Below are 22,843 nucleotides of genomic sequence, written 5' to 3'. Positions count from 1 at the left end.
CCCGGGGATATATCTGAGATACAGCATATGTTACCCTGTTCCGATCACTTATATGTGTTAATTGCACATTCCCCTCGCTTGATTAGTACTTCATAAATTCAATGCCTTTTAGCGCGTAGTAATTTACAGAATTCTAGGAAATATTTTGACAGCGATTATCAATTGATAGAGAGTCAATGGATAAGTAATATCATGGTTTCAGCGGCTGGGTCGAGGTTGAATGCTCTTTACACTACAGTGGATGTTACGTCCCACGAACAAACCAAGAACGGACAGAGGCTTGCTAAAATTCTACTTGATCTCTTGAACATGTATTCTCTGGTCCAAATTTCCTCTTTATATCCAAAACTAAATTTGGTTACAAGAGGTAGAACAAGTGAATGAAGCACTGGATTACCTAACCGTTTCTACTGGGGCCTTTGATGTTATCAACATCTCATAATGAATGAAAACAAACAATGCAGGACCCAAGTGAAAATGTTCCCCCTTGTGTTGTCTTCTCACTGATTGTCAATTAAAATCCGTGAAACTCTAGCTCTCGCTCTTGCCGATTTTTATCTACAAGATGAAAGTAATGTTACACCATTCAATCGAGTGCAAATTTCAGTTTCTTAAGGGTGACTCGGTAATTTTAGTTTTCAGCTATTTTCGCATTTTGAAATCCGTTTGAATCTTTCCGACAGTACAATTTAAGATTCCCCCACATAAGGCCGAGCTTATTTTGACATTTTAGCTCCTATTCAAAGGAGCCAATCTCTTCAATCTGAAGCAGTTGGCCTTTCTGGCTTTGATCCTATGTTTGTTTCTCTCAAGTCTTTGAAATATGCTTTCCTGTCGTTGCAGTTGCTCTATTAGTTTGAAAAAAAAATTCATTATTTTCTTTCTCAACCAAAAAAAATACCCAGTTTCCTGCTAGTATATGGAGATATCGGATTCAAAAACCTGATGCGGACAATAAGTTGTCGCATTTCTGTAATTGATGAAGAGGACCACATTGATTTGATAGCGCCTAGAAAACATTAACAGTCAGATAGCCTGCAAGCTCAGAATTGAATTAAATAGATAATTGCTGCAGTTAAAGGCATTTCACCATTTATCGACAAACAAACGATTTTCCGCATCAAAAAATGGCGAACGGTCGTATTTCCTTTGTAACTTTTGTAGACTTCAAATCGGACTAATATAGAAGGTTTTTGTGGACGTTATTCTTGAAAATCTTTACTTTAACCCTCGCAGTGCATTACATTAAAACACTTCTGTGGTAAAAGCTGTCTAATTCGCCTCGTTATTACAATCTCAGTCAGCGATGAGCAGAATTTTAACTGTTACATGCATTTGTAAATTGTTTTCATTGTGTAGCTGTCCAACTTCAAAGGGTTTTAAATCTATTTGGTTTCTCGACAACTTTAAAGTATTTGAAATGTTTGACAATAATATATAGGACAGTTTAAGGTAACTCCAACATACATGATACCCCCTCCCTGCCCCACATTCACCAAACATTGAAACATGAATGGTCCGTGTTTCATGAATTTATTCTAATACTATAAAAATTTTGGTGCTCAGTGGTAATACTTCGATATAGGGCTCGTTACATCTGACTATAAATTTTGGAAAATTGAAATTTACTGTCAGACAGATGGCTATAAATCTTTACAGGGTCCCACCTCTCCTCTTACCTATGAAAAAGCTCATGATTTGGACCGACTGTTGATATACAAGCTTGTGGCGACAGATTTTCTTCTTTTCAACCCTTCTTTTTCTGAATTCTATTAAATATGGCTCCACGTGGCTCTGAGAAAGAGATAGAAATCAACGCATTTAACAAAATTGACAAGCCGTCGCTAAGACTATGTAAAGAATTTGTTGTATTTTATAGTAGCATCAGTTGTAATATTTTTATTTTGATTGCTGATTTACATATGCCTCAAGAGATAGTGAATTTTTTCTAAATACGGAAACAATTTTTTCAAGTTTTCTTTCAGAAAACTCCTACACTTAAATGTATTTTATTATTCAAATAAATTTTGTTATTATTTGCTTTAAATCATTCGTAAAATATTTTTTAAAAATTAAAAAAAGATGATAATAAAATAAGAGAGTTTTTCGCGAAATATTGAGTTTTCCTCATTGTGACTTCTCTTTCATAAAGAAGGCACCAAAAATATTTTTAAAAAGAGAACAATAAAAAAAAGCTCAATAACCCCGTGTCTTTTTGTTTCCTCCAACTTTATCAGGCCCGGATCCATCTCTGGAGAGTACACGTTTCTCCCCCCAACAATAGTGGGATGACCCCCAGGCGGAAAATGGGGGTCGTTTTTATTAGTAAACCGTTGTGTTAGACGGCTTCTTGGGCTTTTAAAGTTTCTAAAAGCATTTGAAATAAAATAGAAAGTAAAAAGGGCCTACTCGGTATGAAATAATCATCAACTGAAACAAAGAATGCTATGCATCTTTTTCTAACAGTTTTACTTTAAAAATGGTTAATCTGCATTATCTTTAGATACAATTTAGGCTATACAGTAAATTAATCTCAAAGTTACTCTTAGATAGATTTTAGAATATGAAATATTTGAGAAATTTTTAATGTGTCAAGAAAGGAATTTTTCGAATGCAGGGATTATTTTATTGTTTGCAGAAAGGTCCATTCATTGAGATATTAAAAAGATGTCAAAATCTGTATAAGCAACAAATTATTTTCAAGCCAACGGAAACATATTTTTTTTTTTTTTTAATTTTGTCAGAAATTTGAGATTTTGCATCTTCAATATTAAGCAACAATGATTTTATTTACATCCTCGATTTCTATGTAAATACAGTCCAAAATGTATCATGAATTTTGGTTTATACAGAAGAAACAGTTACTCAACCCTCTTTGCTCAAGGAACGCGGGGTGGGGGGAACGCAGGGTGGGGAAGAACACGGGGTGGGTATGAACGCGGGGTGGGTATGAACCCGGGGTGGGGAAGAACACAGGGTGGGTAGGAACGCGAGTGGGGACTGAAGGTACTCACCTCTCTTTTTCTTCTTCATTTAGGCGAATCTTACGAAATTGATACTTTTTTGCGTTCTGTTGAAGATAGCGACCTCCTAACGGCCCAATATAAGATACATATTTTAAAAATTGCTTGAAGCGACCTCCTAACGGCCCAATATAATATACATATTTTAAAAGTTGCTTCATTTTTTTCAGCAATTTACAAATTTAACCACGAATCTCTTTTACTTAATTTCTTTTTTCTTAATTTATTTTTTCCTTTATTTTTTCCGTTATATTATATGCATGTCAACTGAAAAAAAAAATAACTACCTGTATGTAAGGGAAAATATTTGAAGTCTTTGATCATTTTCACATTAAAACAATGTATTTATATCATATTTTAAAATTTAAACACAATCTTTGCTAATGCATTTTTCATAAATTACAATTGAGAAAATTTAGTTGTAAATAAAAAAATAAAGCTCTCTTGCAAAAAAAAAAAACTATCCCAAAACTTCTTTTCATTAAAAATAATTTTTTATAAAAAAAAAACTCATATGATATATGAGCGATAACTCTTGTGGATTAATTTATTTGAGGATTATTTTTTCTAAAAAAGAGTTAAATTATTCAGATTCAACATAACTTTAAACTGAAATTTGGGTGGCAGTTTTAATCATTTTAGCATAATGTTGATGAAAGCAGATCGAAATAATTACATTAAAAATTATTGGTATGTAAATTGTATTGAATGTGAATTGGATAATGATGAAATATACTATTCAAGCATTATTAAACATTGTTTACTTGCATCAAATAGATGATGAAAATTCCAATTTGAGAATTTTGAAATACTTAACCAGTTTACCATTTATGTCAAATGTATATGCTTTTTCAATCATTCTTATTTTAAAACAGTATACAACTTTCTTTCATTTGTATATGATTCTTGGACACAAGCTCTAAAAATTTTACAATCTTCTTCTTGTTACAGACACGTTAATTTATATTAGATTAGTTTTTATCAAAAAGATTTATCAAACACCGGGATAGCATTTATAGAATAATTCGCATACATTCGCCATAAAATTGAATGCTTATTTGAATGTTTTTCATTGGTAAGTACAGTCTCTAAAAATATATAAATGCATATAAGAAAATTTCTATACATATAATTGTCATTTAGATTTCGATGTTTCCTATTTGTCTAAGTGTACATACAGCTTTGAATGCTAGTATCTTGATATTTTTGTCAACAATGGATATTCGTAATCCATAATTTCTAATTTAAAAAGCAATGGTTTTTAGTGTTACATTGTATATATTATTATTACAAAAAATGATACTATCTCAAAAAATGTATCTCGTAAATCTAGTACTTAAAAAAGTTTTTGTTAATGCGGTTAAAGATGTCGCCATAATGGGACAATTATTAAATCATTTCACAAGATATTTCTGTAGTTATTTTTTGTACAAAAAGGGTAAAATTAATTTGGAGGTTTATAAAAGCATTTGTCAAGATGTTATGAGACGTACATAGAAAATAATTTGAATACACACAGAAAAGATGTGTAGTCATATCCTGGAGAGTTTGCTACCATATTGACACAAGCATTACCGGTGTCTCGTATGCACGTGTTAAAGAACATATATATAAAAAGTTTTAAACACAAAGTAAAAGGTATATTTCGTTCGAGAAATGTAAGTACGCTAGGTAAGTCATTATGATGACACATTTTTGTTGCAGTTAATTAATGAGAAAATATATTGTACGTAGAAAAATAATTTTTTTTTTTTTGGCTAACCAAAATAAAAAAAGTACATGCATATTGTGTGACACTAAATTCTCAAATTTTGACCCTGAACAAGGCTCTATATGATAGTTCCTATGGCCAAATTCGACAGGGAATATTATCTAAATACATGTAGTTTTCCTCCTTACCCAGACTGTGAGAAGGTCATACCATTGCCAGGCTCTGTGTCTCCGTAGTATTGTCAAGTAATGTTAATTAAATTATTATCATATACCAACATTACAGTATCTCGGATTGTTCTTGTGCATGGTTTTGTGCGATGTTTTTACGCCAGTACGACTGTACGACATTGCCCCCCCCCCCCCCCCGCACACTCATTGATGCTAGTACATTTCATCATTACCACCACCCCTCCAATTTTTTATTTTTCTTGGGGGGGGGGGGGGGGGTTAAATACTAGTACATTGGTTAGAGCACCCCCTTCTGTCAGAAAGGTATCTGGATCCGCTCCTACTTTATTTTTTATGTTTCTCGTATTTCTTCTTTTGTGTGCACTCGCCTGGGTATGTATTGGATGGAGGGTGGATCAGCGTTTAATTAATACATTGATCTTCCTATTTTTTGATTTTTCGATACTATTTGAATTCATGATAAAAGATGGGGTTATTTGGGGGGGGGGGGGGGGCATCGTCTCAAGCCACGGGTTTTGTTGAGACGATGGGGGGGGGGGGGGGGGGGGTCACTGATATAAAAGAATGCCATTCGTTTCGTTGCCTTCCCTGGATGTTTTTTGATTATAGAACACGGTGATATCTGCTGGATGTCTCTACAACACGTGTACCTGATTTCTAACAAAGTATGATAATAACATTATTATTATACAGTGTTATTGAATTTTATCGCAGAACTGGTGCCTAGCTGTGATTTACAAGGTTTACATGAGAGTGAATTTTTCAACATACGTAAATTGATAAAATACATATATGTCAGAAAGTGCATGGTGTATAGCGCAAAATTTATTGAATAGTTTTACTTGTATATACAGATTAATGCACGCTATATTTGCTCTACCTTGTATGTAGAGTGTCGCATACAGTAGATAACAAGCATTGGGCGCTTCCATTTAAAAAAAAAAAAAGTTGATTTATGTGAAATGCAAATTATTATGTAACTTAATAACATGGTCAAATATTATAATAAATGAAAAATGTCTGTATTGACATCGAGTTCCTATCTTTTATATCAATCTGCTGAATTAACCGCCCGAGTCGATATGCTTTTTACTGAGAGTGTAGGTTTCATATGCACTGTGACGTAAAGGCATGAAATCTCGACTGTCATCAAATGCTGGCAACGACGCATGTTGAATGTTAATAGCTCTAAGGTGCGAAATGGGTCATAATCCATATTGGAAGTTCAGTTTATTCTCGAGATTCTCTTAGTCCCAGCTTCTAACTCTGATATTGAAGAAAGCGATTTTTTAAAACTTAATTTAATTTTTCACCTGGGAGAGATGATTTATTGTGTAATTTTACAGAGAAGGGATGATGTTGAATACTTGCTGAGTTTTTGGTTTTATGAACTTTACCTGTTGGTGTTCGTCGTGCGAGTTTCTGCGCGAGGGTGCGATATATTTCAAATGACAGTTCATATCAAATATAACGTCAGACCTAAAAAAAAAATAAAAATAAAAACAACAAACAAACCAAAAAGAACATTTTTATTTTTGAATTTTTGCATCAGACAATGGGCGGTTTTTGAAAGAGTATTTTCTCGATGAAGATGATGATTATGATGATTATAATGACACCGCGTCAATATCAATGACTCATAACGGAACAAGAAAGATAACTCTAATTTATGTCAGCTCTGTGACAGAAAAATTACTCTTATATGTTCAGTAGGCTAACTAGAACCAACTGTGAAGTGCAGCAAGTAAATTTTATATTCTTATCGATATCAAAGGTGTGTTTTAACAGTATATATTAAAGATATAATTTTGAAAGGAGAGATTCCCCTCAAGAGCACCATGTTTACAATAAAGCAAGGAATAGCTGTCCTAGTTAAGGCCTGACGCATGCGTAATTGGGCCCTCGCGAATGAGACCGGGCACCTAGAGAAATTGTGGTCTGTCGGGGTTTCCAGTGCTCTTGGTTAAATGTACTCGATTTGACAGCCAGCTAGTTGATGTGGAAATATTGATATCAGTATGATCCAACACTCAGAAAAGTTGGATACCGATGACAATTCCATAGTCAGCGCTAATTTGAATAATTCCGAGCCAGGGTGTTCTTCGCCTCAAGATGAAGGTAAAAATTTCCACCGCTTGGAACTTGTCGCTTGCAGTAGATTTATCAATGAAAAGTTTGTGCTTATGTGTGTTAATGACATTCATTTGGACCTGTATATTACAATGATAATCAGGGACTGTCACGTCAGCAAATATTTTTGCATTTTCTCGGACATGTTTGACCAATACCGGCCTACCAGTAGTCTGTTGACATGTGGTTCTCGCAGGCTGGGGGGCTCCTAACGGGGGTGCGAAGCACGTGCTCTGTTCTGTCGTAAATTTCGATTAATTGAGAAAATGCAATATTAATTTGTGTCAATATTGAATGAATGTTATGATGCATACTGTTTCTATTGATTTTCTTCAATATTTGTTGTTAGGGATTGCTTTTGTCAAAACTGGGTTGTTTTTTTTGTTCATTCAGCAATCAGCTGATCTCTGTTTACTTAAGATAAACGTTACACAGTCAGAGAGGGGTCAACATTTTCCCTTTTAGCTAAGCCTGCAAATGTTCAATATTCAAGGTTTGTGTCCACACGGTTCATGTTTATCTCAAAAAAGATGTAGAGGATTCACAGATGGACACTACAAATTATTTATAGCACCATTTACAGTAATTATTGTATTTTTTTAATGTGCAAGAATTGGCGTCTCTGCATGACTGTAATTAAGAACTGAAGCTTATTATAAGCTTTTTCACATTATCAACAAAATGGATGTTAAATTTCTCAATCATGGCCTGAGATATGCAGTGACGTTTCTTTGCAAATTTTAAAACACTTATATATACTATGGAAGCAGTAATATTCATTGAGAATTTTAATTTGGTTATTTTCATTGGCAGTATAAATTAACGAAATTAAAACCATGACGAATTTTTAACCAAAGTATTAATGAATATAAAGATATTACGATATGACGAAATTAAATACCAATGGAATTTTATTTGGTTAAAAAACAACGAAAATTTGACCCAACAAAAATATGTGCTTTTACATTAAGTAATAGCTGCATGTGTCTTTTTATGAGAGCGGATTACTAGAACAATTAGATTCTGTTATAAAAGTCTAATCTTCTTCAATTTAGTTAAGAATTGTCTAGAGTGAGTGGAGATTTGGTTGCCTCTTTCCACTGTTGTAGGATACTGTTGTTTTACATCCTCTCAAGAATCTATTTCATTATGATTTATACTGATTCAAAGTGAGACATTTTTGTTTGTTTCTCTTGTCAATTGTTTAAATAAAGAATCAGGATTATTCGATATATATAGTATAATATACCGGTATACACTTGATGACTGTTATAGCTGGATGGGTAGTGGATTGTAGAAGATTTTAAATTATTAATTAATTAATTAATTAGGGGTAGGTTATTTTTTCTAGTAAGTGTTGGTTGGACTCTTTTTTGTGGCAATTCATACTGACATACTTTACAAGTAGAACATGTATTAAAATAAATCCAGTAATGATACACATGTAAAACCTGGCCATAATCTAGTGATTTTCAATGAAAGGACTGTCTATTTCTCCTAAACAACTGCATATTGTAGGTCTAATTAAAGTACTAATTTCATAGCAGGTAGACAACCAAATAATGAACTCCATTGTAGAGTCAGTGTCTGAGAGAGGAAACATCTTGTCAAGTGGGAGCTTCATAATGCAGAATGCGGTTTTGTGGTTTGGGTGGTTGAAACTTAAACTCCTGATACACCGGTCACTAGATTCAATATCTTGTTAACCTCATGTGTTCTCCATTGTTTCATTCTTTTTGAGGGAGATAAATGACAATTCACTTTATAGTTTGATTGTGTACAGACCGATTGTGTTGATGATTTGATTTTGCTGTCTGATGACCGAGCTGTCAAGTTGTTGTTAAAATTGAACATGGATGTGGAGCTGTTATGTAATATGGAGATGTTTTGGTGGGATTCCTCCACTGACCCAGATTATGAGGACACCTGTTTCCATTGTCCCACACGTGTACACAGCTGTCCAGAGCCTCACTCCACACAAGGTTGTTGCTTCAGGAATTAGCAATCACAGAATTTTATTAAAACATGGGAAATTTATTTTCCCAGAATTTAATATATTTATTTTTACTGCAAACTGTGATATATATCTCTACGAGTATGTACACGAGTGCTCTGTTGAATTTTGAATGCTTGGTAATGTGCTCTACCCAGTCTCTACTGTGTTTATGCCGTATGAATTGATCTATGGGGAACTATTGGGGGTATATGTACCTATTGGACATTTGTGTTAAGTGCCTAATGGAAAACCTGAAATTTTGTTAGGACAGGTCTATTCAATTTCAAGTTAATTTAGTTGTCTTTATCTGAGCCATCTTTATGGTTTCATAGAACACTTGATTTTCTAAGGTTCTAAATTCTTAAGAGTGAAAAAAGCTTTTTTGGCCTAGATTGAATGACTTAATTTAAAATGTTACTGACATGCAAAACAGCTTTAATTGGTTATTGCTTCAGGAAAGCCTGTATTTAAAGAAGAGAATATGAAAAGGCTGCATGAATGCAGAAATACAAAACAACCATTTGGAGCTTTGAGTTTCTTTTTTTACAAGATTTGTTGACACATCGACAGTGGCATGAAATCTGTGTTTGTTTGTTTAAATCTGGATAATCATTCTGAAACTAAGTTTAACGTCCTTTAGATTGGACTGCAGGCTTCACTTTAAATGGAAAAAAGCATGCTTATAAGACCAGGTAACCTTACAGGTAAAAATCTCAGATGAGTAAGGTCTAACTTATGGATGAGTAAAGATCCCTCTCACATTCATAACTCAAGGTTGTTACTGTAATTTCTTGGGAGATTTATGTCTCATCCTACATTCATAAAACTTTTGTGAATTTATATTTAAAAAAGAAAAAGAACTTTTTTGTCCCATCAATACTTCTTTATATAAAGATGGTTAGATAGGTAAGAGGATATCTAAATAGTCACAAAAGTTTTGATATGAAAAAAAATAATTGCATTTGGATCTATCGTGATTAACATTTATAATAATTCTTAAGATCCCATTTTGTAAACACTGCCTGAAATGATTTTATTTTATTTGCAGTCAATGCTTATTTGAAGTATTCGTTTTAATTTTAATATATATTTTTTGTAATGTTGTTGAGATCTTGAAAAGTACCGAATGCGCTTGCAATGTATGTGCTACATGTATCATAAACAGTGATGATCCAATGGTGCAATAATTTAATTGTTCATTTGAATTATTCTGAAAATGAAAATATTGTCACAGACTCTGCACTTTTTTTGTATGCATACTGGTACATATGTTCATGTACAAAGAAATGCTGATTATCTGATTCAAGGCAGCTTATGCATAGAAAAATCTTGTACATTTATATTTTTATTTTTCAATAGTTACTGATTATTCCCCTTGAAACAGCTCTCCTGTGAATGGAGTATGACCTAATTATGCACTAGAGTTTATTGAACCTCAGCCATGTTATACTTGTAGTTTCATTCTGTTTGCCAAATGACTTATGAGTGATTTAGACTACGCAGACCCTTCCACCAGTATGTATTAATTAAACTTCTATGTCCAAACACTTCGCTAACTCAGATCTGGGTCGTACAGGCGACTTAGTTTTTATTCAGCTCAGTCAGCAGGTAGCTTTTCAATAAACGGGTCACAGTGAGTGTATTGTGATGTTTATGTGGTAAACAAACCTACAGTCGGACGACATGGTCTGGCAGTCGGTAGTATTGTGCATTCTAGTTTATATGACAGTGTTAAACTACATGTCCCCCATAGAAGGGACTACAGTATTTATGCACTATAATGTGGATATGCATACATTTATAGAGGTTATCATGGTTTTCATTGATTCACGGTTCTCTAGTTAATAGTGCTGATGACATCGTGTCACACGATATTTGTGTTGTTTATTGCTTGTACATGCATATCTTGTAATGTTTTTTTATCAAGCTACAGCCATTAGTTTATACCTGGAAGGCTATATCAAATTTTTGTGCTATAATTTTGTCACAGGCTTATGTACATGTACATAGCAACTAACTCATTAATCGTAAATTGTGATAAACGTGTGTAGATCCAGAAATTTTTTCCAAAGGGGGAAGAGGGGTTGGTCCAAGACTTACGTTTAGTGACTTGTTTTACTAAAGGGAGGGGGGCTCCTACCCCTGGCTACCCCTTCCCTTGATCTGTACATATTTATATTCATGTTGGAATTGACCATGGAAGAAAAGAATTGACCAGGAAAAGACCTATATTGACATAGAGCAGCAGATATCACTGGCCATCAAGCTCTGAGAAACCATTTTGATATTCATGTTTTAAGCACGATATGAAATCATATGACACTCTGTGAGGAGAATGGCCGTGTTGACACGTACTAGGATACGCTAGTTTACAGATAGTGCATGCACATATTTTTTTCAGCAGTTTCTTGGCATTATTATTTTGTTGTTCAAGTTGTTATTTGTAAATGGTAGATATTTACTATGTAGGTGTGCTGTAGATTTTTTACAACACATATGATGTCTGTGTAGTAACAGGGTCTTAATATTCAGTGTGTCCCCGGGCCAGAGTATGTCTGTTGATAAATAGACCAGTCCCGCGCCCTCCACAGAGATTTATACTTGTGTTCTTGTAGTAAAAAGTCCAGGTTCCAGCATTTCATTCTAGTATGAGGTTAAAAATATCAAGAAGACAAATTTTGTTGGGTTTAAAAAGAAGTGATTTGTTGAATTGGTCTTGGGAGGGTAGGGATGTGGGGGAGGGTGGGGGGTGAGTGGGATTGTAGGGGGCGGGATGTCTGTATTCAATGTGTTTCTATTTCTTGAAGAGGAGGATGTTTTTGTATTATCATCATTATTGCTATGTAAGGTTGATATGAATTGATTTTATAAAATCAAACTAAGATTTCTGGTTTTGTCATTTGTTGTAAATTAAATATTTGGATTGTTTGCAGTTCAATGTTTGTTACCTTTACGCACAGATATGATAAATGGTGAATTTTTTGTGGAGGCAATATACCGGCCAGTCCGTATAATCGGACCTACTGAGGTGACATACCAGTCAATATAACCAACATGGTGGTTGATGCTGATCTGTTGTCTGATCCCTAACAACACGGGATTGTGTATTCACATCAGCAGACCATTGTGTGTGTGTAGAAATTAAGTAATGAGATGGAGAATCATTTGTAGCCTACATGCTGCTCCTCTAGCCGAACAGCTCATCTAAGCCAGATGTTGTAAAGACTTTTGTGAAATCTTTAATCTAGACTCATTATGCTTCTAAATGCCAGGTCTTGTCATGAATTACAATGAATTTCTGTATTTTTGGTCACTGCTTAAATAACTACTGTTATTACTTTTTGTCTGATATTTAAAGTTACCTAAGAATCTGGCTGCCATGACGTTTATCTCAACTACCCTAAAAATTTAAATTGATGCAATTTATTTCTTTATAATGCAAATTTCATTAATAAATTCGAAAATTCAATTATCAGAACATATGAAATATTTTACTAATTACCTAAAATTTGTAGAATTATTTATTAGAAAGTTAAATTATGGAAAGATATGTGTATAAATGAGACAATATACATGTTATTTATAGATGGTTTACAGAATCAGGTCACCAAAGACATAACAAATGTTTGGTGTACTCCTCTGCAACTTGATATAACTGGGGTCTACTGTAGAAGCGTTTGTAACAGAATATTTTCCTGTAAGCAGTTGTAGGGGGAGAGTGTTTAATAGTGTAGTCAGGTGAAGGTAAACGTTGTATTTATAAGATTGTCATGTGATAAGACACAGCTCTTCATAGTCGACTGTATTGGGGTCATCTGATCGGCTATATACCGGTAAATCTCATAACTTGTAAAGAACAAGTTCAATATGTACGTAGGGAGAATTTCTTGTTCAGTCAGGTTAATCAAGTTAATGTTAAGATGACTTCATGCTGTATAACAGAGTTCAGTGGATCAAGTTGACAACTGTGTTACATGTTGCCAAACTCTTCTAACTGCTTGTCTGAAATTAAACGTGATAATCGGTCAGGTGAAACATGTTCATAGAACTCTTAAGCGTTTGCGGGATTTAAAGCCATTAAATGAATTATTTTTGTGTTAATGCGTACAGATTCCTGGATATTGCAGTATAAACTTTGGATTATATTTAGGTTTTATAAGATAGAAATTCATTTTTATCTGTTTTACTGCACCGAGTTCACACAAAGCATGAATATTAAATAATGTCACACTATGTGCGGGCTTGAGATGCCCTAAAGAATGACATATACATGGTAATTGAATTATTTTCAAACTCTTTAATATGTAGATCACAAGAGTTTGAGAAATGCAAGCTGGTTATATCGAAGATATAAATCACCAGCTCACAATTCAATATAGGAATATGGCAGACCTCTAGGGAATAATCGGCCCTAGTATTACTTGGTTCTAGGCATATTATAATTACAAGGCATCTTAAGTAGGACAATATGTCACATTTAGTGGGAAAATGAGCAGAGTTTTTTAATGAAGAATGAAGACAATTTCTTGAAGGGCTTTGACCGTTGGAAATTTTACTTTTGAAGGCCACCACCAAGACTTTTAATATGGTTTTTGTAAGTAGGATGTACATTTAAGCTTGTTAACAACAAAATGATATGCAGAATGATAAGTTACATGACAAATAAGTAAAATCCTAATCCTGTCCATTATATTGTTGCCTGGTGATACATGTCAGTGGACCCAGAAGAACACCATTCCTTTTATTATAATATAGCATTAGTTGATATATCATATTTTATCTTAGGTTAGGCCGTCAGGTTTATTGATATATGTACATGTGTTTGTGTACACAGATAATCATTGATAGTACCTGGCTTATTATATCTGTACATGTACTGTGTACACAGATGATAGTACCCGGCCTCTGATCTATGAAGATTTTATAATGCCACACCTTTGTTAACATTTTATTCAGTGTGAATATTCCCCACTAATTGATATAACTGTCCTTGATCATGAATTTTTGCTTTTGAATGCTCCTAAATGGAATAAACAAGTTCAGTGAAAAGTTAAAAATTGAGGTTTCCCTTGTCCACATGTGTATAAAAATGTTGAAAAAGTCTTGTCTAAGTAACATCCTTAAAGACATGTGATTCCAGAACAGTCCCCCTTTGTTTGAACTGATTACATGTTGTGTGTTTGACGCCTGGTAAGTTGTTTTGCTCTGTGTTGATTTCTGGGAGAAGTTTCCTAATCAAGTGTGTGGAATTGCTATACATAATAGTTGACTCTATACATGTTGTATTAATTTGACTTATCTCTCTGACTGTTTCAGCTTCGGGGAGTGGGGGGGAGATGCAGTACCCCCCGGACGTGAAGTACGCCTTTGAGGAGCTGTGCCCCGTGTGTGGGGACAAGGTCTCGGGATATCACTATGGACTTCTTACCTGTGAAAGTTGTAAAGGTAAGGAAAATTAGTATTACACTGCAGGTATGTGATCCTAAAATAAATATGATGATGGTCCTAGAACTTAAGACATTAATACAGAAATCTAAATTTCATTAGATTACGAGAATAATTAAATGACTAAGACTTACATCTGTGTAGAGTTAAGTAATTAGGATAAACTACTGAATATTACAATGATAGCTGTTTTAAGAAATTTTGAATACATATGGCCATGAAAAATTACATTGATGCATATTAAGGTACCTCACTACACCTAGACTTACACCTTTTAAGACACTACGTCACAAGATGGCGATTTAAATGTTTTGTTAAACTGTTTATATCGTTCGATTTGGTTGTATATCATTGTAGCTCAGTGATTAAAGTAGTGGGCTTCTGAACTGCAGATCATGAGTTCGAATCCACCTAGAGCTTTTGTTCATGTTTTCTGAATTAAATTTTCGAAAATGTAATTTTTCATCTGAAATTGCACATTTTTTGCCTATTACACTTAAATACTTCTTAATATCCATTATTATATCTATCATAATCAAGTAATTTTCTGATGATTTGAGAAAAAATTTTCAAGTTGTAGTGAGCCACCTTATGTATGTTAGTATGTGAAAGTAAATATCTTTTACTTTGTAAATCTATGGCTCAAAAAAGTGTACAAAAGGTGTACACATGTACTGGATAGAGTTATCTTTCCTTGTAGATAGTATTTATGGTTAATTTTTTCCAAGAATTTGTAACAAGCATTTTGTGGTATAAACCTTTAATTTGATATAAAAAATGATAGATTTTGGAGGGAAAAATTCCCAGGTCTGAAAAATGATACATGTATTTTTCTTTTCCATGTCAAAATCAGAATTACGGTAGACTTGTCAGATAAAAATCTTCAACTTTTTATTAATTGCAGGTTTCTTTAAAAGAACCGTACAAAACAAGAAGGTATACTCATGTGTGGACAACAGAAACTGTCACATTGACAAGAGTCAGAGGAAGCGGTGCCCGTACTGTCGATTCCAGAAGTGTCTCAGTGTGGGAATGAAGCTGGAAGGTAGGTCAGCCAGGTGTTAACATTCTTGTCTGATCTATGTCATATTGGTGTTAACATCCCTGTATGATCAGGTGTTAACATCCCTGTATGATCAGATGTTAACATCCCTGTATGATCAGATGTTAACATCCCTGTATGATTGGTATCATATTAGTGTTAACATCCCTGTATGATCTATGTCATATTGGTGTTAACATCCCTGTATGATCAGGTGTTAACATCCCTGTATGATCAGATGTTAACATCCCTGTACAATCAGATGTTAACATCCCTGTATGTTTGGTATCATATTAGTGTTAACATCCCTGTATGATCTGTGTCATATTGGTGTTAACATCCTTGTATGATCAGATGTTAACATCCCTGATTGATCAGGTGTTAACATCCCTGTATGATCAGATCTTAACATCCTTGTATGATCTTTGTCATATTGGTGTTAACATCATTGTCTGATTACTGGATGAAAGTTGAATTTTACATCTGATTTTGTCATTTACTAGTATGTATATCATAATCATAATTATGTAAGGGATCTTTTTTGTTATCCTATTTGATTTGTGAATTGTTTTAATCTTGATAGTTTCTGTTAATTTAAAGGGAAGGAAATATTTATATGAAATTATGGAAGGTGTAGCTTAATACAGACTTTTTGGTGCATGTAATATTAATTGTTGTTTGAGATGAAGCATTATCCAAGTTAGATATGGGTGGTTACCGCTTGTCCTGTTCATTATTTATAGCTGTCAGGCAAGACCGAATGCGGGGAGGAAGAAACAAGTTTGGTCCGATGTACAAGCGGGACCGCGCCCTGAAGCAGCAAGCTCTCCGACAGCAGCAACAACTAATCGCCACGTGTCATGCTCGGTTCTCCGGCGGAATGGGCATGATGGGAGATCAAGACATTAAGCCTGATCCCAGCATGCTCCATCAGCTGTCCTCAGAGGGCAACGTGGGATACGCAATGCACTCACCCCCACTGTCTGGTATGCCCTCCCCGGGAATGCCGGACTCACCCCCCCAGGACCTGAGTCGTCTGTCCAACTCGGGGGCCGCCTCACAAGCTCTGCCCACTTCCACCAACTCTCCATCTCAGGTCTACACCATGCCTCCAAACTACCATCATTCTGTCGTGTCAGCAATGCGCAATCAATATTCATCCTCGTCACATGTCAATCACCATTACAACCATCACAGTCCAACACAGATGTCGCCGCTCTCTCCAGTGGCGCCCCCTATCGTGCCAATTGTGCCTCAGCTGATTCTGGATGTGAAAGCATCCATGGCTGATGAGAATGAAATAAAACAAAAACTGACATCCTTTGTACAAAATGAATTTGGTCATGAAGACATTTTACAACCTAGTGTTCTAATCAACATGCTTTGTAAGTTGTCAGATCAGCTTCTATTTTTGATGGTGGAGTGGGCGAGGACTTCATTTTTCTTCAAAGATTTAAAGGTATTTATCTACCTGAATTATAGTCTGATCTCTTTAGTTTTGCTCTTTTAGATACATGATCTGCAAGATAAGGCAGGGTATATACTTTAGTCCAACTTTTATTAGCGATGGGTTTATTTCTTGGTTCAACCATTTTGTGGCAACGGTGATTAAAAAAACTGTGCATAAGGAAAAAATAAGCATAAAAGATGGAAAAAAAATTGTATTTTATTGACAGTAAGTTGAAGCGTTTGGTAGTTAATAGCATCCAATGAAAGTGCATATAAAGAATTGTCTCCTATTTGGTGATTAACTCAAACTGCTTATTTTACCCTTGTCTTGAAATAAATTGCTTGATAAATTCAAAGGTCAAGGACAAACCTGTACTTGTATTTCAGGTCAAGGTCATATCAGCTACAGTCAATGATTGATATTTATGTGTCGGTAAAATGGGACATTTGTTAAGATTGCAATGTGTTTCCCATCAAGTGTTTGTGAACATTAGTATTTCAGAACACATTTACAAATATAACTAGGTATTTTTGTGATGATTTTCTGCAATAAATTTTAAATGTAGAAAATAAACTGATAAAATGTTAGCTATGATACAAAAAACTATTCGTAAAGAATAACTTAACAATTATAGAACATATTTACTTTTAGTCCACAACAAGTAGATTAAGGATAATACATGTATATCTTGTTCTGGTTCTATAAGTTTTGACTTGTTGACAGGTGGAGGACCAGATGAAGCTCCTACAGAACTGTTGGAGTGAGATTCTGATACTGGACCTGGTCCATCGGCTGGTCAGGGATACTTGGTCAGGGGAGGTCACTCTGGTATGTCCATTTAATTAACAACAAAAATAAAAGGATAACTCTTGATCATTTAAACACACAAAGTAATTTCACTGTATCACCCTTCCATGCTGATTTATTTGCCACGATTTCAGCTTTAAAGCAGAAAAACTGGCTATGGCCATTCTTAAAAAAATGTTTGGAATTGCTGCCTAGGGATGTCTAGACCCAGGAGGCAGGGAGGAATTTTTTTTTTAATATTTTTCAAAGTTGAAGATTAACTAATTAAAAATTGGTAAAAAATAAAAAATCTTTAAATAGAAAAAAAGTTCTTTATTTTTAGCTAAAAAAATTTCAGTGCGGCGATTCTAAACAAACAATAATTTTAGTTTGGCCTAATTTGTTTCCCACAGTTTCAGCTTTAAAGGGCAAAATTTTACAAACGCCCCCTTTTTCACCTGTACAAACGTCACAATGATGCCGCTTGTCAATCAGTTTGAAACAATAGCACCCAGTTTGATTGATGTGATTGTCCGAGCGGGATCTGGCCAGGTCCTGTTTACTAGCAATTAACAACATTATCTTTGATATCTTTCCTCATGTATTAAAAGGGGGAAATAAAAATTAAATTTTTAACAAAGTGATAATGAAAATTAATTATTCAGTAATTGAAAATACATAGTCTATATTTGAATCTCTTTTAATGTATGTGACTAAATAAATTCTTACTAATTGTTGATTTCCTGTGTATTAATTAGCTTCATGTATTGCTTAAAAGAGTGAAGAACTCAGGTATAATGCAAGCCCAGGAGGTTTCACACCTCTAGAAATTAGGCCCCACTCTCACCTGAGATTTACCACCCGGTAAAAATGTTTGGCCTTTAAAGCAAAAAAATAGTTTATTTGTTTGCCGTGATTTTCGCTTGAAACCAATAAATTAAAGTTCATTGAAATATAAAACTTTGATTTGGATTTGTCAATTCATGTCAAAACAGATTAATAAAGTAATATTGTTGTGAACCATTTCCTTTCAGTTAAATGGCAAAAAGCTAACCTTGGATTGTTTGGACAAACTCGGACTGTCAGCCGCCAAAGAAAGTATCTTTGACTTGGTGCGGAAAATGAAAGAACTGAAAATTGATGTCAACGAATATCTGTGCCTAAAATTCCTTATACTGTTAAACCCTGGTAAGAAATCTATACTGTAAGGCTCAGATAGAAAGGATACAGGATTTTGGGATCAAAAAGTAAACTAATTGTGACATTTGAGTACCGTAGTCTTGAGTCCATATATTTATGATATGTGTTATTTATATTGAGTAAGCAGGATTTTCTCTGCAGTTCTGAATAGGGAAGGATTTTTTCAAATCAAAAAGTGAATTAATTATTACAAGTGAATTGTCATACATGTTAGTGTGCGCATTAATGATTTGCATGGGTTAATGATAGGTAAGTAGGAAATTCTCAAGTTTTATGGAAGAAGGAAGGCCGTTACGGAAGGAATCAAAAAGCAGGAATTATGGTCATAGAACTCACTAAAGTCACCAGAACCTCTTTTCATTAAAAAAAATATATTTCCTGTTTTTGAATTCAACAAGCATTTATATGATTTTTTTTTTATTCTTTGTAAGAATATATACTTGTGAGCTAGGCTTAATAATTTGAAGGTTTTTTAGTCTAGTAGCTCGTTCACTGGTGTTTAAACATGTCGGGTCTAAAGCATCCTCGACACCCCCTTACTTTTATTTTTTAGGACAGTATCTCACAACATGGTGATTTCAATCTTTTTGGAAACTGTTTTTATCCCCGAGTTTGGTTGTCTATCTCTGTAGCACAATGAATATAGCTTCTGTCAACTGACCAGCAGGTCCCAAGTTTGAATACAGAAGGAAATTTTATTTTTATGAATGGCAAGAAAATTTTTAAAAGTTGATCTTTCCCCAAATTGGAATCTTTTTTCTGTCATTTTCAAGTCAAACACATGCTAGAACTCTATTCCTCTAAAATCAATGGCATCTTGAGTTGGTATGCGTAACTTTTTCCAGAAAGTAAGGAGGATCGTTAAGATATATTTTTTCTATCTACATCTAGAAAAGTTATTAAATGAGAACCTTCTATATAATGTCATTGTTGTAATCCTGGACTTCTCTCACTTTAGATGTACCTGGTTTGGAAAATCGCCAAGCGGTGGAGAACTCTCAAGAAAAAGTAAACTCGGCTCTAATGGAGTACTGCGTCAATTTTTATCCGCACCTCAAGGATAAGTTTGGTCAAGTTCTGTTGAGACTTCCTGAAGTCCGCTTGATCAGTATGCATGCTGAAGAGTTTCTATACTACAAACATTTAAATGGAGAAATTCCCGATCAAACACTGTTGATAGAAATGCTACATTCTAAGAAGAAATAATTAGACACATTTTAAATTGTGTATAATAGGTGTATGAAAAAATTGTTGCTGGTAAAACACGCTTATTGTACTGAGATGGAAACAGTCTACAGAGAGAGAGAGAGAGAGAGAGCTGTAGGAATTCTATCTATAGGTTGTTGAGTTTTATTTTTTTTATCAGGGAAATGAAGTTTACATAAAGACTACAGATAAAAGTTATACTCTGTGTAAACTGTGGCAGTGTTCTGCTATGTACTGTTCAAAATACAAAATGCGATAATCATTTTTAACAAGCTTGTGCCATGATTTCCTCTGTTTTGTTATCGTATACTTTAATTGTTTATATCTGTACATTGTTCTCAGTTTGAGGAACGTCAGAGATCATTCAGTGCTATTTTACATACAATTGTGTGTATGAACAATTTTTTGTGGAAATGTTGATTTTTAAGAACTGTTGTATGAGAATGAATTTGTTGTGTGCATTTATATCAGTTACAGAATGTACATATAATGCCTTCATTGAACTGGCAGTACATGTTTGTAATCTTTTGTTAATGACTTAGTAAACACACGCCTCTCTTGTACTTCTGTATTTATCTTCATAGAAAGATGAATATTATTGGTTGCTTGATATTAGAGCGTTTCACTTAACCTAACATTTTGTTAATGCATATGTGATCTATAGCCTCATCATTACATTCATAATAACAGTGTGTGACGCTCTTGGTTCAAAGGGCAAGAATAATTCTGTTTTCTTCTGTTTGTTTGTCCACAACTTGAGACAGTATATCTTAGTATACGTCATGTTTTTCTGTTAAATTAAAAATAAAGGTCAGGTCAAGGTAATCCCAGCGTACAAGTGGTGTCTGATGCATGGGCTACGGACCCATTGTGTTTTTATTTTACGCCATTGTATTATGTTTATATAGGGCATTTGTTTCCTGGCTGCTGATGGCCTGGGGGTAGAGGACTGAGGCGGTCAGTGATAGCTGTATAGCAATAGCAATAAACCCTCAGTCACCGACTCCACAGTCACTCAGTGTCTTATGGGGAGGGGAAAGCATTTTATCAACACCTTTAGATAATCTTTCTGAATTTTATAATTAGAACTTTTACGTGAATATGAAATAAAAATGAAATTTATTTATTTTTAAGAGAAAATTATTATTTGATATTATTTTTACCCATTTATCTTACAAATTTTATAAATATCAATATGAATAAAAAAACATTTTTAATGATTTTTTTAATACATGCATCAATTTGTGCAAACCTATCCTAGACAATTTAAAATTATTCCAATCTCAGCTTGACTAGTATACTACTAAGACCTGATTGATAACTGTTACCATTACTTTTCCTAATACATGTAGTTCACTGAAGTTTGACAATCAAAGAACATTTATTTTATAAAAGTTGCTCAAAAGTCATTGTTCCTGAAAACACCTTTTCATAAATGATTAAAAAATGTTCAACACAAGTTTTAAAAAAAGAAAAGTCTCACCAAAATTTCTTTTTCACATGCATACACATTTGTAATCAAAATGGCAAGTGTAATATGTAGAGTTTTACATAAAAGTATATATACATGTGCAGATTTAAAAAATTGGGTTTTGCACTTCTATAGCTTAATTCACTATTTTAGAAAAATTGGTTTTTGAAGAGAAAATTATATTTAAAAGATTTTAACAGCAGCTATTTTGACCTCCTTTAAATTACTCCTAATTATATACATATACTATGTACCTTGTTGACGATTGATCATGTGATCTGATGAACGCTAAGTCATGTGACCCAATTCTTATCGGGTCATGTGACCAAGATGACCATTCCTCTTTATTCATGATGATACAAAATTATATAGAATTAAATGTTGATATCCTTTTACTCATATGGGAATTTGATGGCCAGGAGAACAGGCTTATTTTTTTAGTCTAAAAACCCGTTTTATACAATATAATATATATATTTAATATATTCTCATATTTATGTCATATTAAATCTCTGTTTTAGTTTTTTTTTCTGTGACTACACAAGCAGACTGTGTGATTTTTGGAAACTGCCAGGTACTGGTGTATACCTTGGTTTCAGAATTGTACATACACTTGTGAGTGTGTGTAACCGTGTGTGCTCTGGTGAGAATGGTGCAGTGTTCCTTTGTTAGGAATACAAGACATTTCTACTAGGATGAATTTTCCAAACTTTGTTGTAAGCCTCATGTGTTAGTGCTATGTTGAAATTGAAAAGTGCTATAAGGATGTTTCATATTCTGTATGTTTTGTATAATAATGCCTGGCTGTAACTTCTCGTACAGTCATTGTTCATGTTTGTTTAATGGACTCTGAAAAAAAAAACCATTGTATAGTTGTTCTCAAACCATTAACAGAGTCCTCTTTGATATGAATAACTGTAAAACATGGATGTGGGATGAGACATATTTAGAGGAATCTGTACTAGAGAGAACTTTTCTCCCAGTATATCAGTTACCTCAAGTTTTGGTCTTATTTCTCATTCTGTGTTGGTAAAAAAAGAAAGAAAAAATAATCTCAAGACATTGAACCATGCATGGGAGTACTTGATTTGATGGCAGTTTGTGGCAGTCAGGTCAATGTCTTGTTATTGCTGCAGATTTGCTCCACTGCATATATATATATATATATATGAAATAAAACAAGAACCATTGA

General features: G+C 34.0%; 1 protein-coding gene across 4 annotated transcripts in view; it reads left to right on the top strand.

Annotated features, from left to right (window-relative positions):
• Window positions 1-22,841, top strand: part of LOC128191868 (steroidogenic factor 1-like) — a 28,163-nt gene extending 5,322 nt beyond the window's left edge. For 2 of the 4 annotated variants that reach the window (XM_052864204.1, XM_052864206.1), the window contains exons 3-8: window positions 14,368-14,496; window positions 15,401-15,541; window positions 16,282-16,997; window positions 17,712-17,816; window positions 18,809-18,962; window positions 19,933-22,841. In XM_052864204.1, the coding sequence (XP_052720164.1) occupies window positions 14,368-14,496; window positions 15,401-15,541; window positions 16,282-16,997; window positions 17,712-17,816; window positions 18,809-18,962; window positions 19,933-20,180 (1,493 nt within the window). In that variant the 3' untranslated portion in view covers window positions 20,181-22,841. Of the gene's footprint in view, window positions 1-6,854; window positions 7,044-10,396; window positions 10,567-14,367; window positions 14,497-15,400; window positions 15,542-16,281; window positions 16,998-17,711; window positions 17,817-18,808; window positions 18,963-19,932 lie in introns of those variants that run through there. The other 2 variants (XM_052864205.1, XM_052864207.1) reach the window with 2 other exon arrangements.
• The last annotated feature ends 2 nt before the right edge of the window (window positions 22,842-22,843 follow it).

The sequence above is a fragment of the Crassostrea angulata genome, chromosome 7 (genome assembly GCF_025612915.1).
Source record: "Crassostrea angulata isolate pt1a10 chromosome 7, ASM2561291v2, whole genome shotgun sequence".
Lineage (NCBI taxonomy): Eukaryota > Metazoa > Mollusca > Bivalvia > Ostreida > Ostreidae > Magallana > Magallana angulata.
The sequence above is the reverse complement of the archived record's forward strand: the minus strand, read 5'-3'. Positions and strand labels throughout refer to the sequence as shown.